The sequence below is a fragment of the Vanacampus margaritifer genome, chromosome 13 (genome assembly GCF_051991255.1).
Source record: "Vanacampus margaritifer isolate UIUO_Vmar chromosome 13, RoL_Vmar_1.0, whole genome shotgun sequence".
Classification (NCBI taxonomy): domain Eukaryota; kingdom Metazoa; phylum Chordata; class Actinopteri; order Syngnathiformes; family Syngnathidae; genus Vanacampus; species Vanacampus margaritifer.
The window spans coordinates 7,479,105-7,496,147 of NC_135444.1; the positions used below are offsets into that span (position 1 = coordinate 7,479,105).

General features: G+C 38.5%; 1 protein-coding gene across 4 annotated transcripts in view; it reads right to left on the reverse strand.

Annotated features, from left to right (window-relative positions):
* The window catches only part of pde4cb (phosphodiesterase 4C, cAMP-specific b), an 89,785-nt gene that overhangs the window by 20,433 nt on the left and 52,309 nt on the right, over positions 1-17,043 (reverse strand). Inside the window, exon 1 of one of the 4 annotated variants that reach the window (XM_077583849.1) lies at positions 9,093-9,537. The exons of the other annotated variants lie outside the window; for them this stretch is intronic. Within the exon in view, the coding sequence (XP_077439975.1) occupies positions 9,093-9,226 (134 nt within the window). The 5' untranslated portion in view covers positions 9,227-9,537. Of the gene's footprint in view, positions 1-9,092; positions 9,538-17,043 lie in introns of those variants that run through there. 4 annotated transcript variants of the gene reach the window in all.

A 17,043-nucleotide genomic window follows, 5' to 3' on the forward strand; every position in this document is an offset into this window, starting at 1 on the left:
GGTAAGTGCAGTTTTGATGGGACACCCTCAAGATTTACGATGCTTTGTAGAACCCATATTGTTTAGTAAGTGTAGGTTAATGTTTATTCTAGCTGGCTGGTGTGTTCAAGCGATAAATAATGAAGAAATAGCTCCCACTATTGGTGAAAATGGTGCACTACAACAACTTCATCTTCAGCAAAAAACAACCCCTTGCCTGCAGCATGTGTTTAAAATAAAAGCAATGCATCACAATCCAACCCCCAACGGATTTGTGAACTCTTCCTGTAAATAAAGGACTTCATGTAAACAGTGTCTTCACTGATCAGCATGCTTGTTGGTGTTTAAGATCAAGTATAGATAACTTTTTCCATCATTGCAAACTGCCATTGGTCTCTAATGGCACAATTATATTGACAATGTCGACATAACATAAAGTAAAACTTCCCACTATTAAACAGGCAGAGAAAGAAAGAGAGAGAGAAAACTCAACAGCCTGGCTGGCGTCTTGTCCATTCACTCATACTGCACTCATAACAAGATGACCTTGGTGGTCTTCTACCTCCAGCATTGTTCTCCAGTTGTGTGACGCAAATGACAGCCCCCCCTTATTGCTCTATAACTCGCTTCTACTCGACTTTTCTCACACACCCACATCCTAACCTCGGCTTTTGTTCCCAGGATGTGCGGCTAGCATTCATTGCCAGGTCTTCCCTCACTTTACTTGAAAGCAAACAATTGCGCAACAAGTCTCAACAATTGCACACACACACACACACATAATCACGCACATACAAAAAAAAAGAAAAGAGAGAGAGCAATTATGATATACTCCAATAAATGTTTAAATATATATTTTGAAGACATTAAAGAACATCTAAAATCATTTCCGTTTTTTGGGGTGAAATATATTGATTATTATTCGGGGGACTAGTGCAAAGACAATTTAGTATGGATTGGATCGGTATCGGCAGATACTGAACCCAAGGTATCGGTATCGAATCGGTAATAAAAAAAAAGTGGATTGGAGCATCCCTAGTCAAAAGGCTATTGTAAAAATATTTTTGGCCAAATTATCATAAAGAGCAGCTTTAAGGACAATGTTTTATTGGGACATAGAGGTCTTGCCTAAAAATGCATTGTCATTGATTTTTGCATTAGAAGTACTAGTGACATTGGTACTTGGTATCGGTATCGCAGATTAGTCAATAGTTGAGTATTCGTACTGGTGTCTGTGTGAAAAAAAGTGGTATCGAACATTACCAACGGCTACATAAAGTGTAAACTTTTCGACCACTCTAATTTCCTTATTTTGCATAGAAAATATGATCGTTCTATTATGTTATTATTATAACTAAGAATTCTTATATAGACAAAGACAGCGAGGCTCTTTGGTAGTCAAATGAATGCTTCATTCTGTGGAAACAAACGATATGTACAATTTTGAGAGTCTTCTTAACATTATGCAATTAACAGGGATCATCACCCCTTTCCACTGGAAAACAACTTACCGTAGCTTTCATTAACCACTGTCAAGTAAACTGGCAAGTGAATACATATTTTGGAGTGTCATTTACTTAAGCAGTAGTCCAAACTCCCAGTAGACTTTTGAGAACTAAAAGACGAATCCTCGGGAGACCTTCAATCAGTCATAGAGTATGTGCAACTATGTTAAAAGTCAGAATGTCAGGATGGAAAATGCCAAGTCGTTTATGTGCGTGCGTGTAATGTGCTCATGGGAACTGGTGCTGAGGGATTTAAGAAAGATTTACGAAAGAAAGAAAAAAAAAATAAGACTAACGGGCCAGATGTTATTTGATGGCAAATGACACAGGACTGGTGTCAAAGGACAACCCACACATATCTAAACACTTGCTACCTCCTGTTTTCATTTCTTGTAGCGTGGGAATTCGCCGGGAGGCCTCACACATCACACCAGGAAAGAGGCAAGAGGTGAGGAGAAGAGCAAGCAAAACAGATGAGGGAACACTGCCTGGGGTGTGTGTTAGCGTGTGAGCTGTCAAAAACGGCATCATGACGAGCCTGAGTGAGAACCAAAAAGGATTTGTTTTCATCTTCCGATTGTAAATTTGATTTGAAGCTGCAGAAAAAACAGCCATTTTAAACTGGCGTGTGCATTCACCCGTGACTGTTTATGCCTTCATGTAGGACTTGTCGGGCGCAGGCTAGACAAACAACCTCTACGTATGGAACAAAAGCGAATAATACTTAACAGATTCTGAAAGCAAAGTATCAAAACAAGAAAGCCAACGTCGCCCCCTGCTGCCCTTCATCGGTAAAGTCCCAACAGAAGACCAAACCTTCAAAATCAATTTCACATCACACGATAAGAGTAAGTTCCTTTATTTGAGTCTCGCGTTCTAGTTCAGCTGGTACCTCTCGTCCATATTTAGTTGGGATAAGCACGATTACAGCATACACCGCTGCCTGTTGCTCTCCTCACCGACCTGACCGACCGCACTGTCAAAACACTCACAACATCTGATCTCGGAGCAGCTACATGTCTAAATATAGCTGAAGGAAGGACAAGATCACGTTCAAGGCAGGTCGTCAGTTCTGCTTAGCACACATATACACATAGCATACATATGTCCGTGGACTTTGGCTGGGGTGCCCCCAGATAAGAATATTGCGTCACTGTCCATGTGCGTATAGACATAAATAGAACGTGGCCAGACGTTAGCATCATTTTGTAGTTCTTTATCATGATGGAAGAGGCGGCCCTCGGATTTTTATACATACAGAAAAAACGTACCTCTGACCTACTGTACCAGCTTTCCCTTTTACACAATGCTCACTACCTCTAAAGATGGAAAACTGGCAGAACAAATCAGCCATTCCTTGTCGTCAGTGAAGCACATTTAGCCTGCTTTGCTGTTTACAAAGACTACAGTGACATCATTGATTTCCATCCGATATCTCCAGTCTGAATATATCGGAACCCTGAACGTTTAGGCCAAGTAATTGCGGCCCTTTTTTTCAGTCTGACCATTTATATATAATCACAATTGATATTTGTGGACTACCTGAAAGGTAGATTCACTCCTCAATGCAGAAAGGTATTGATCAAGTTGTCTACGGGCGCTGATTAGCTCTGTCCGCCCAGCGGCGCAGAATTCAATACAGTGGCTGATCGGCATTAACATCATTAGAAGCTGGAAAGGACAGTCACACATTGGACCAGCAACAGGCCAGAAACTCACACAAAACACACACACAACCACACACACGGTCAGAGGGCAGTGATTACCCAGACTGCGGTCCAGGCTTAGTTTTGGCTCCGCTATCGATCCAAAAATCGAACAACCTGACATCACACTGATACACAAACTGGATAGGCTAGTTCAGGCCACACACACACACACACACACACACACACGCACACACACACACACACACACACACACACACACACACACACACACACACACACACACACACACACACATTCTACCTGGGCCACTAACAGGCCATGCTGCGCTCTGCTCTAATCATGTTCATATAGGACTAATTGGCGCCTTTCGCTATACAGTGATTGAGTCTGACAGAGTCACGATTGTGCCACTTCTTCCTCTAATTAGCTAAAGGCAACAAAGGAGCAGCCAGTCCTCAAGCTCACAGTGGGACAGATATGGCAAAAACACATTGAGGCGGTTTTATTTTAAGGCCTTTCCTGCCATTTGAGGTGTTTATTCTTTTTAACTGATAACCCTGTCATGAAAATATGTCTATATTTTTGCCATTTATTGTGAACGTGTTCCAAAGAAACCGTAGTCAAAAACAACATTTTTTATATGCTGTTGACTAGTTAACAGTTACCTTTTTATTTCGTATTTAGAAGTGAAAGAGAAAAGAAGAGGAAAAATGCCTATTCTCTTGTAATGATGCAACATTCGTACTTAAACTTAACATGCTTTTTTTTTCTCAACCCATTCACTGCCATTGACGGCTATAGACGTCAAAAATTATTATTAAAAAATGTTTTCCCACTTTTGTTAACAAGAGTATGAAAACCTGGAAACATTTTTATTGTATATTTGGAACAGATATAAAATCGTGAGTTAACTAGTGAAGTCATGCTATTAATTACGATGACAAATTTTAATCTCCTGACGCCTCTAATTTTTTAATAATCTTTTCTTTTTTTTAAATCCTTTTTTTAAAAGAAGAAAATATAATTAAAAATTCGGGGCGTCAGATGATTACATTTTTTAATTGTAATTAATCACATGACTTTACTAATTAACTCACGATTAATCACAAATTTTATATCTGTTCTAAATGTACAAAAAACATTTTTTGTTTAATTTTTAATAATCTTCTTAAAAAAGAAAAAAATTATAAAAAATGAGGGGCGCCAGGCAATTACAATTTTTAATCGTAATTAATCGCATGACTTCACTATTTAACTCACGATTAATCACATCTGTTATAATACAATTTTAAAAAATCTAGGTTTTCATACTCTTGTTAACAAAAGTGGAAAACATGTTAAACTAATAGAAATAGTTCAAATGATTTTTTTTTACGTCTATAGCAGTCTATGGCAGTGAATGAGTTAATACCCATGTCCTAGCCTTTAGGCTAGTTTCACATTGACTTTGCTCACAGGAATATCATTTTAATTATCATTAGTATAGGGCCCAACCAGTTCAGAGTGTACCCCGCCTACTGCCCAAAGCTAGCCGGGATAGGCTCCAGCACCCCCGCGACCCTAGTGAGGAATAAGCAGTTAAGAAAATGGATGGATGGATAGTATAGGGCCTGATTGATTAATCGGCGGGCTGATTTAATTGGCTATTAGGCCCTTAAAAATGGCAGAAAAAATAGCAGATTTTTGCCTCTCTTTTTTTTTTTACATTAACACATTACAATAAAAGACAAATGTATTCAAATATAAAAAAAAAAAAATCTGCCAAAAATGGCCAATTTGCGATAAAGTTGAAGAAATACTAAAGGATAAAGTATTGTAAAACAGTCAAACATTATTTTCCATTAATTGATATCTTTATTGTTGTAAGCGTTAAGAGACCAAAAACAGAAGTTATTTTTTTTCTTCTATTCATTAATTTTTCTAATTAATTGAACGGTTAATCTGTTATCGGATTTTCATTCTGCTAAATATTGGAAGTGGCATCAGCCTCAAAATATGAATTTCAGTCCGGGCCTAATCATTGCTTTTATTGTATTTGTTTCAAATGATACCACTCTTTGTACAATGCACATCATGACTTTATTTTCATTTGCGCACTATACTTGTATGCGTTTACTTCCTCACTTTGTTTGTATTACACCAAGGAGTAGCATTCCAATTATATTGTGCAGTAGAATGACAACAAATGAAGGTTATTGTATTTTATGCAATTCTATTCCAAAAGCTCACCATTTCCCCTGCGTTGACGATCGTTTTTGATTTACAGTCCCGGCACTATATTTGCTGTTGCGGTCATCAAAAAGTACACAGTCACACAATGCCGCCTACTTGCTGACGCCAGTTGTGGCTTCATGGCTGCTACCCAAAGAACAATTAACCACATAGCCGCAGCTCGCTTTTTTTCCCCCCACCAAATATGAAAACACAAAGGGTGATTGAAACTCGCTAACCTTTTTGCATTTCATGGCACGCAACTAATGTCTCATCGCATAAGCATTTAAGCTAATGTGTTGTTGTCCAGTAGAGCAATGAGCAACCGTAGAGTTAGAGCCTGAGAAGCGGGAACTCGGCAGGTTCAGTCGAAATGAGTACCTTCCAAATGGCTGAACAAAAAAAATGAATCGGCAATTATGATCATGTCTGCCTCGTTGAAAATTGGGGTGCTCTGGCAGAACAATTCTTCATATTACGTTATACCAACTAGCCAGAAGATTACAGTAAACAGTAATGCCCTTGCATGTGTTTTTTCTTATTTGTGTTATTGTTACATTACTGTCTGGCATAGTATGACACAGCTTTCATATTGGATCACATGCATGTCCCGACATGCGGGAAGGCTTACGATGACCTGGTATGTCTCATCCCGAGTGAACTGTGTGTCATGTCTGAGTGTGATGACACAGGATGAGGCCCAAAGGGCTTGCTAACCTGCTGGGATGCCACCAAAGTTCACAGCTCATTGACGGACAGGACAGGAAAGATATGCCATACCTGTGTGTGCTGCACATGACATTTCAACGCCTTCTGTGTAAAACGATCAATGTGCAGCTCTAATATGGTGAGCGCACGGTCACATTATTCACATTTTAGGATGTGCCACCAGGCCCCACCAGAGCAATGAGTGAGTCGTTAAAAAAATATATATTTTCTTATATATACAAAATCATGATCGTGGAAAAAATATTTTCACAAGACTGTGGAACAATTTAAAATGTATATAAAAATTATATATAAATTAAAGTAGACTATGTACGTTGTCGAGGTTTAAACCATTTTTATCATTTTTCTTTTATGTAAATGTATTTTTTACTTTAGTTTGAAAGTTAAGAGTGCCTAAAAAGAGATGTCTGATGGTCATGATGTGTTTTTGTTCACTTATGGCAATCCTCAACTTGCTGTATGTTTATAATTGTATGACTGTAACGTATGTCTATAATGCATATTAACATGTTTGTTTTAAAATGGTCTGTACTATTGAAAACTATTTTGTGATGGCAGCATTTTAAGTCTGACATTGATTGATAGCATTAGTTTATTTCCGTTGGGAAGAATTTTATTCAAACCAACTGCGCATTAAAAGCTCAAATATATTGCACTGGTATTCATGATTTTATGTTCAAACCTACAAGATTTCTGTAACTGGTCCATGATGTCCCCTTATACTGTAGGTTTTGCACAGTGCTCATTTAGCGTGTTCACTCTCACTTATTTTTCCAGTACATTTGGAAATGTCACAGATCTCATTAAAAGAATGCTACTTGTTGCCCCCCCCCCCCCCAATATATCTCTTACAACACACAACAGTGCCCAATGAGATAACCATCAGTATGCCACATTTGCATACACCAACGGAACATTAACATAACCTATAAAACCTCAAACCTTACAGTAAAGTCAAGATGAGCCATTTTATATTAAAAGTGCACAAGGTGACCAGTGTAAGTCATATAAGGCAATTATTGTGTGCACTTTTCCTCTGCTGCATGTTCAAAGTGCTATTATACGCACATGTGGTTTCTCCATCAAGCTTATATACTGCATGTGGTTGACTGTGCGATCATTAGCCTCGTCTCTGTGGAGGCGTTTTAGCAGCGGGACAGCCTAAACACACTTTGATCCTCCTCTTTCCCCACACAGGATAAAATGTCTTATTTTTTTCCAAAAGGACGATTCTGAAAATAAGTCACACTTCCTTTGATGAACTGGAAGGCAGAGACTTAAACTGTCTATTTTTTGGCGACAATAAAACATCACTATTGAAGAAAAAAAAGCTGGATAAAATAATTCATATTACTTTTTTAAATTAATGAGCACACACATACCAGCAATTTAATCTAAGCACAATTAATTAAAGGAAAAAAACACACACACAAAATCAGTGGTATTAAATATGCAATAAAAAATTAATTGCAATTCATTTTTACATAAAAAAAACCCTACAATAGTCATCAATTTTCTACATTCTAAACCATTAAGTCACTATTTGTATGCTAAAAGAGTAAGAAGAGGCCATGATTCAGCTGATGGAGCGTCATGAGATGTGATGTATGATGTGCTGGAAAGGAATTTTTTTTTTTTGAAATTTTGTTTTTAATAAGAAGATTCAAGAAAAAAACGCAACGACTTACTCGGCTTTTCAGTCTAATTCATTCACATTTGGACTAGCGTATTCAGGAAAAACTCTTGATTTGACCTTTTTCATGAGAATTATTTCAGCCAGGGAATATGTTAACTGTTTGTTTTTTTAAATATATTTTTATACAACTTTGTCTCCTGTTGTAGGGATTGCAAGAAATGACTACAACAGTTTGAAGAAGTAGTCAGATGTGACAAATTATTGTTGTAAACACATGATGTGATTTCAGAGATTTTGAAGTTTGGCCACTGAAGACAGAGCAGAGTTACGTAATTCACACATTCTGAATAGTCAAGATGAGGTTTGACCTGGCAATTTTCTGCCTATGACTTTTTCTACAACTTTTTGAAATGCTGCCAATTATGGACAAGCTTATCCCCCCTAATTTAAAACTGACTGTTCTTCCAAAACCTTGCATGCTAAGTTCATTAAAGACTCTAAATTGTCCATAAGTGTGAATGTGCGTGTGAATAGATTTTCTATATGTGAATTGAAAGCATACAATTTGACTTTTAAAAATATGTTTAGATATTTACAGTGAATAATAAATATTTTTTATGGATGTGGCGCCTAGTTTGCCAACTTTTGATTACAAAAGCTACAATTGAATGACTATCTCTTAAAGAAATCTGTATTTTTTTAGATGGGAAAACTAAGATTTCAATCAAAAAATAAATGTATTATTTACTGTACAGCAGGGGTGTGAATTGCTTAGTACCTGGCGATTCGATTCGTATCACGATTCATAGGTCACGATTCGATACTGATTAATCCCGATACAAATCTATAAATTGATTATTGCGATTTTTTTTTCTCAAACTCACATTTAGAAAATACTCATCCATAAACTTGCACATGTACACTGTAAGATTTGTACGAAAATGTATTCATTTATCTGAAACTTTAGGCTTATAACTGTGAGCCACTTTATTTAACAAACAATCTGTTGCAATCAGTTTCATGTTTGAACAGCATTGAAATAAATTAAGGCTTAATGTTCCATTAATATAACATTCTTCCATGCTTAATGTGTGAATCCTAACCCTAAGTAAGACGTTTTGTTGAATATTCCCATAAAAAATGTATCTGTAAAAATCGATTCGGCCGCATATCGAATCGATTCGATATGTAATATCGCGATATATTGCCGAATCGATTTTTCTAACACCCCTACTGTACAGGTTTCAATTTGTTGTGTTGACTGGTACCAACTGGGTTGAGGGTGTCCAAGTTTGAGGAATGAGCATTTAACAAAGGAGAATTGAAATGAAACTCTGTGCAGTGACTCCAAATCTTGCCTACCGTCTTCGTTTCTGCACGATATCGATGGGTCTATTGACAGCACACGGTGAACCGCCGATATTCCCATTGCGCATTTTCAAGTAGCGGTCCTGGAACGAGGGGGCCAGATACACACAGTTAGTTGGCAAACTCATGTTTTCGCTTGGTGCTCAGGGGGTGTCCTTCCTTTCTTCTCGCTCTTCGCTAATCGCCCCCTTCCTCCTCTCCCGGCCGCTCCGCTACTCCTCGACTCTTGCGTGCGCGTTCCTTCCCCCTCGCACCGCACCGGGTTTCCTTTGACGCACGGACAGATGGAGGAAAGCCCTCCTCGGTGTGTTTCGGACGCATGCCTCCGATCCAAAGCATGAAGAAAGCCAAGGTAATGCCGGCTTTAAAGAGCCATTTCCTCAGCTAGCTTTTTCATGTGGCTCTCTGGAGCCGGATAAGAATGTGAGAGCGAGCGCTCGGCGGTTCGTTTCAAATCCAAAGTGAGCGGAACTCTGTGAGGATATACTCCTCCCTTGCGCTGCCCCTCTATGGCGCGTTCTACTTGTCTCCTCCTTCCAGGCACATGGCCAGAGTGTGCCTTTAAAAAAACACACACACATGAACTATGTGCATGTGTATGTACAGAATGTGTGTGTTGCAGAGAAAGAGGAGGGTCTGTGGTTGGTTGGGCAATCGAGCTGCATCACGTGTGTCTGAGCAATGAGTTGCAGGAAGAAACGACAGTACTGTAAATAAACCTATGCAGTTTTGCAACAGTGAAAGTTTGTATAATATACACATACATGTCCAATTACTGCTGCAATTTGAAGTTGGAAATGCTCTGAGCAGCATGATAGCACGTCTGACTTGAAGTTCTCAGAGTTATGGTCCGACCTTCCTGTTTGGAGTTGTTTGGAGGGTACTGCAGCTTCGTCCCAGATCCCCCAAAACATGCATAATTAAAACTAAATTATCCATACTGACGATGTGAATGTTTGTTTGTCTCCATGTGATTGATTGGCTTAGACAGGCTCCAGCTCACTTCGTCTTAAGAAGAAGCAATGTATACACAACGGTGTTCCTCAACATTCTCCACAGTAGAAGTAAGAGTTCTCAATTCCAAAATGGGGCCAGCTCATTAACATAAAGATGACCGGAGCTCAAATTATTCCGATGCCCACACTTGCCAGGATGGACTGCCAACTGTGTGAAATGCCAGTGGGATATACTGGAAAGAAATGGCTTTTAATTTGGACTATTATTTTCAAAGTTTTTTTGAAGCTCATTAAGATTTGTTTCATACTCATATTCCCGTGGGGGCTGGCACGGATGCGGCTGGCGGAACCGGATACGGCACAATTGTGCTGTTCACTGGTCTAGCTGCTCCGCTCCTCTGCCCTGCCAATTGCCCTGGATTTAATGCATTTTACACTCATCTTTAACTCATTCACTCCCAGCCATTTTCTCTGAATCAACCCCCTTCGCTCCTGGCTGTTTTACTGGATTTTGACCGATTTTGCAAGGCCCACAGAATATTGTGTTCTATTGCTATAAAATCACGGAACCTACCAAAAAAAAAGATTAGAGTCTCTTCTTTCATCCGGAAAAAAAAGTATATATATATATATATACATACATACATAAATATATATAGCTACGTTTCATGATTATTCACAAACCTGTTTAAAACACTGGAGAAAAGAGCTTGTTGCAACATGGCTCTGGTTGCTCTCTTATACTCTGCTGCCACCTGCTGGCCATTTTTGTAATAACTACCATTGCTTCAAAACCACCTCTTCAGGTCAGAGGCTTCATCAAAGCTTTCTGTATGCCCAAGCATAAAAAAACCTGTTCAAAACAACGTATAAATACAGTGTTTTTGGGACCATGGCAATATTTAAAATAGAATATTTTATATGTCAATCAGTCAAGTTGAGGTGTGTAAATTTAATCTATGTCTCATTTTGAATTTGACACCTGTAACATGTTCCAAAAAAAGCAGTGACAAGGAGGGCATGCTTTTTTTTTTAATCACCTTTCCTTCGAACTGAACTGAGGGCACTAATTGTTTAAGCTTTGTAGGTGGAATTCTTTCCCATCCTTGCTTGATGTGCAACTGAAGTTGCTCAACAGTCTGGGGTTTCCGCATTTCGCACTTCATAATGCGCCACATATGGATAATAACACGCATGTGTGACCGTGTTAACTAATATATCTCCGTAGGCACGCCTGTAAGATTTACTTGCGTGATGCGGGGTCACCCATAACGACACAGCCTGTCGCATTATGTCAACTCTGGTCTGTCCTCTCATTTATTGGTTGTGAAATCATTTGAATCTATACCTCCTTTAGTGTGCTATATGAGAGGATCACCAGTAAGTTACGGCACAGGGATGAATGGACTTGCCGGACCTGATATGTCATCATCTCATCGACAAATATTTGTCTTTTGAGACATAGGGCAAGAGGCTGACGCAGATGTGTTGGCAGGCACGCCGTCCAGAAAAAAAGGGTCTAGAGGGGAGGGAACCTCAAAAACCCGAAACAACCGTACAAATGTTACTGGAGTGGAAACTCTTATGACGGTAATGAGAGTTAAGAAAGTTTATTGAACTTTTGCACTTTTATACTATGATTAAATTTAGTTATAAATGTTATGGTTACTGGGTTCAGATTGTTTATATATGTAAATACTTTGTTATCCTTTTTTGCATAAGAGTCCCTTGGAAGTTTATTCTGGTTGCTATTGGCTGATTTTTGCTCCATTTAAGCAAATACAGGAAGGTTGAGGCTAAGAACCAGATACTAAGCTGGAACAAATCTGATATAAAGGAATATGAAAAATATTATGCTTTTCTGGGTGTTCGCTCTCAATGTTGGATGCAGCAAAAGTGATTCATTTGGTCACACAAATGAAGTAAGCCATTAGTTGAACTTTGATCACACACTATCCCTGACCCCTTTCCTTTGTTAGTGTAACTTGTTCAGAAAAATGTGTACAATTTAGAAAAATATTCTACCTTTACACCAGGCATCCTTAAGTAAGAGTTAAAGAGGACCAGTTCAGAAAGTGCATTGTATCCAAATAAAGCCATCAAATAAAAATAATTAGAGATAGACCAATATGTTTTTTTTTTCCAGGGCCAATACAGATACCGATTAATAGTAGCGAAGGACGGCGATAACCGATATTTGGAGCCGATATTCATTTTCACTAAAAGGGAAAATATTAGAATAATAATCATATATCATAATAATAATATAATATCAAACTTTGAAAAAATACAAACTCCAGTTGTTAAATGTTTTGAATTTTTAAGCATATGTTTATTGAATCTGTAGGGTTTGTATAATATTGGAGCTAAAAAAAATTAGTCAATAGTCTTTGTTTTAAAAATGTAACACAAAGTTCAGGGATCTCCCAGGGGCAGTAGCATATCTTCAAAAGTTAAATATAAACTTAAGTAAATAGCTCCCTATTGTTTTTTTTTACAGTAAATAAAGTTTTCCAAATTTTCGTTCTGAAATATTCAAATATACTTATCGTAGTTTTAATTTCAAACAAAAACAGAAGGTGCAGAGAGTCTCCTTTGTCAGCTGCATCTTTGAAAATGTAAATAATTCCATGAAATGAATACTTTTTCAAAATGATCTACTATCGGCCGTATGAGTCTTCAAAATGGCCGATGCAGATATTCGTCAAAATGCTGAATATCACCACCATCCCTTTAAATAACCCATCCATCTAATTTCTATAGCACTCATCACTAGGGTCGCCAGCCAATGGCCAGGCATGAAGCGTATACAGAGTAGCATAAACATACAATCACATCGCATATCACATTCACACCTATTGACCTATTTACAGCTTTTAATTAAGCTAAGAATCTTGTTTTAGGAATGCGTGTGGAAACCGGAATACCTGCAGAAAACTAACAGAAGCACAGGGAGAACATTTAACTCTTTGACTGCCATGGACGTTAAAAGACGTCAAGTAAAAACCTACGGAGGGCCGCCAATTTTCGTTAAAAGACGTCATCCAATTTTAAAATTTTTTTTTTTAAACGGGTGGAGGAAAGCCTTGGCCAGCTGCTGTGAAAGTTTCAAGCAGATCTAGTTAGCCTAATGACTATTTTTGGCCCCTAGATGGCAGCAATGACTCTCTTTTGACAAGATTGGGTAGGCGTCAGTAGAAGACGTGAGGCGGAGCTAGAGGGGACAATGGCTGGGGAAGGGAAGAGAACATGGCGACCGGTTGCAAGCATCTCACGGTCGAGCAGTTTTTTGGAAAGACGAAAAGCATCGACCAACGCTAAAGAGCACATTGATGACGACGATGAGGCGGAGCTAGATGGCTGAAGAAGCAAACAATGGCGACCGGTTGCAAGCAGCTCACACTTGGGAATTTTTTTCAAAGACGAAAGGCATCGACCAACGCTAAAGAGCACATTGATGACGACGATGATCATCATCGATGATGATGATGGTGACTCCGAGGTTGACGCTGAAGTTGCAAGTGTTGACGCGGCGGCTATGACGACGTCATAAAGGTTCACCGGCTAGCGATGCTAACACCGGAAAACGCGGAGCACAACCGAGCACGCTAAGGCGGACGTTCAATCGGACGACGAAGAGTGCCACGAGTCCAATGCATATTCATCGGAGGAGTGGGTACAGTCTGCTACTTGCTATTCCCCGGAAAAAAAAGCCGTCAAGAAAGTGTAACGTCTGCACGCGAAAGGAGCCATCGCAAGTGAAACTAATCTGTTGTGCAAATCCTGCTGCGTCTCCTTACACACATGGGAGCATTACAAAAAGAAAAACTGTATTTGAAACATCCACATAATTGTAAATAGTACCACAGTTGCACACATTTGTAAATAGTTTGCGAAATTGTTTTGTCAAATTGTTACACTGTTGAATGGAAATAAACGTATTTTGCAAACTAAAAACACTTTTTCATTGTTGGTGAAAGCGTTTTACAGAAGTAAAGCACTGTTTAGGTGTTTGTGGCATCATTCATGGACAAAAAGAAGTGTAGAATTCACTAGAGTGCATGAAATAACATCGTTTCACAAAAAGCTCTTTTTCTCCGCTTTTTGTTTCAAAACAGAGCATTTCGGTGAAACTAACCATTTTCTATTGTTGATTACTGAAGAACGGAATAAGGTAGAAACAAACTTTTTTTTTCTGATGAAAGATGAGAGTCCAATCTTTCATTTGTGTGTTTCCATAGTCCAAAGACAACATTTTCTGTGGACCTTGAAAGATCAGTCAAAATGCTTAAATCGGCTGGCACTGGCGACATCCCGTTTCTAAAAACGTCTGGCAGTCAAAGAGTTAAACTCCAAGTCAAGATTCAAAACCTTAAACTCAGTACCACTAGGTGGACATGCTAACCGCTAGTTCAACGTTGCTGCTCGCCAAAATCAAATTGCACTGTATATATTATTTAGCGCAAATCACTGCTTGATTACACAAGAAAGAACAGTTTACTTCAGGATGCTTACAAATGTCTCCTTTTCTGTTAACCTAAACCAAAGGCACCTGCTAATCCTCCCACTCGTGGCCACTTCCCTCCTTGTGCAAAGCGCTTGTGAAACACGCTGGACCCTCGAAACAGATGTTGGGAGAGACGCTAGGCGAGAGTAAGGGCGTGTTTGCGAGGGCCACCGTGTAACTGAATCCAGCCGCCAAATGGCTTCTGCGGCCCAGCTGGCTGATTAACTCTGTTAATGAGAATAAGCTGTGATGGGCAAGTATGATTTATGTGCAAGTGTGTGTTTCGTGTAGGTGTGTCTACTTCATAAAATACCACCAGTATCAATATATTTTATTGAAGTGTAAACTTTTGTCAGTAGAAGCACAGATATTGTCCATGTTAGCCTACGTACAACAGTATACTAAATATACTGTAATAATAGTATACAAGATAATAGAAACTCAGAAACAGAATACTGTACTGTGTCTGCATCTATTATTTTGCTTTACATAATTTTTGCTGGTTCATGAAGAAAAAACACACATATAAACATTCATATAACCACATCGAATAATTTATAATGAATAGCTTTGAGTCAAATAGAATAATCTTAACTCTATAGTCTGTCATTCAAAAATGAGGTATGAGGAAAGAAATGTGATATTGGAAGCAAACAACTCAGAGCTTCAAGACATCAATGCACAGAAATACAAGAAGCAGTCTGAACTGAAGTCCTGAGCATGTATTTTATATTTAAACTGTTTTCCTATGCATACGATATATCTAGTACAGCGGGGCAAAAAAGTATTTCGTCAGCCACCGATTGTGCAAGTTCTCCCACTCAAAATGATGACGGAGGTCTGTAATTTTCATCTTAGGTACACTTCAACTTCATCTTAGGTACACTTCAACTGTGAGAGACAAAATGAAAAAAAAAATCCTGCACATCACGTTGTAGGATTTTTAAATAATTGATTTGTAAATTGTGCTTCCCTGCTTAAAACAGTTGATGAATTTTTCCAGAGAGCATTTGGATGATCCAGAAGAGGATCGGGAGAATGTCATGTGGTTAGATGAAACCAAAACGTTTTGGTACAAATTCAACTCAACAACAAGGACAACTAATCCATGTTACGGAAAGAATGAATGAGGCCAGGTAAGCTTGAAGTTTGTAGCCAAAACCTCCTTCCATCTGCGAGTGCATTGAATACGAAACATGTCTGTGTCTTCCAGCATGACGATAACCCCAAACACATGGCCTGGACAACAAAGGAGTGGCGACGTAAGAAGCATCTCAAAGTCCCAGAGGGGCTTGTTTAGCCAGTCTCCCTAAAGAAAATGTGTGGAGGGAGTTGAAAGTCCGTTTTGCCCGGCGACAGACCCAAAACATCTTTGCTCTAGATGAGATCTGCTTGGAGGAATGGGCCAAAATAACGGCTACAGTACATTGCAACATTGATTAAGTTCAAAGTATTGTGTTTAGCTTTTTTTTATTGACCAAATACTTATTTTCCACCATAAATTAAAAAAGAAAGAAAGAAAGAAGTGATTTCCAGGTGTTTTATATTTTTTTTACCATTCTGTATCTCACAGTTGAAAAGTACCTCCAGTATGATGAAAATCACATACCTGTGTCATCATTTTAAGTGAGAGAAATGGCACAATCGGTTGCTGACTGAATACCTTTTGGCTTCACCCCCCCCCCCCCAAAAAAAAAATAAAATCAATTTAAATACAATGTAAATATACCTACAAAACTGTGCTTTACAAGGTGGCATAAAGTGAAAGTAACCATTATGATGACAACGAAGATAGTAAGTGTTGCGTGTGCCATCTTGTGGACAAACTGAGTTATGGCATTTTTTGCTGTGTTGTGCATTTGTACTGTACTTATACTAAACACTGACCAGACACTGTAAGACCATTTGCATAGCATAATATTATCCAACAAAAAAGCGGTATGAAAAATCCTACTTTTTACAAAGGTAATCATCCTTTTCTTGGTTGACACTCTCATGGATGGAAGTATCAACAATATACTGTATTTGTTATTATTATGGTTGAAGATGGTATAGAACTGTACGGCATTATAAAGACTGCTGTGTCTAATGCGTGTGATAGAGACCCAAGTTATTTACAACACACACTCAACTATTACAAACAGCTCAGTACAGTTCTATAATGCTGCAAACAACCACAATAAACATGCAGTATTCTTACATCAATACCAATTTCACAGTGTCAATCAAAACTGAGCATTAATATCAAAGAGGCAAAATACTTGATATAGCTCATGCATTACAAATCATAGCAAGTGTTCACAATATTGTGGCTGGCTGAGGTATTTGAACTCATTTGCTCCAAAAAACACATAAATGTGTTTTATTTTAAATGATTAAAGTGTCCCAAAGACATATATATATATATATATATATTTTAATGCTAGAGCATACAGAAGGCTTTGATGCAGCCTCTCAACTGCAAGGAACGGTTGAAGAAATG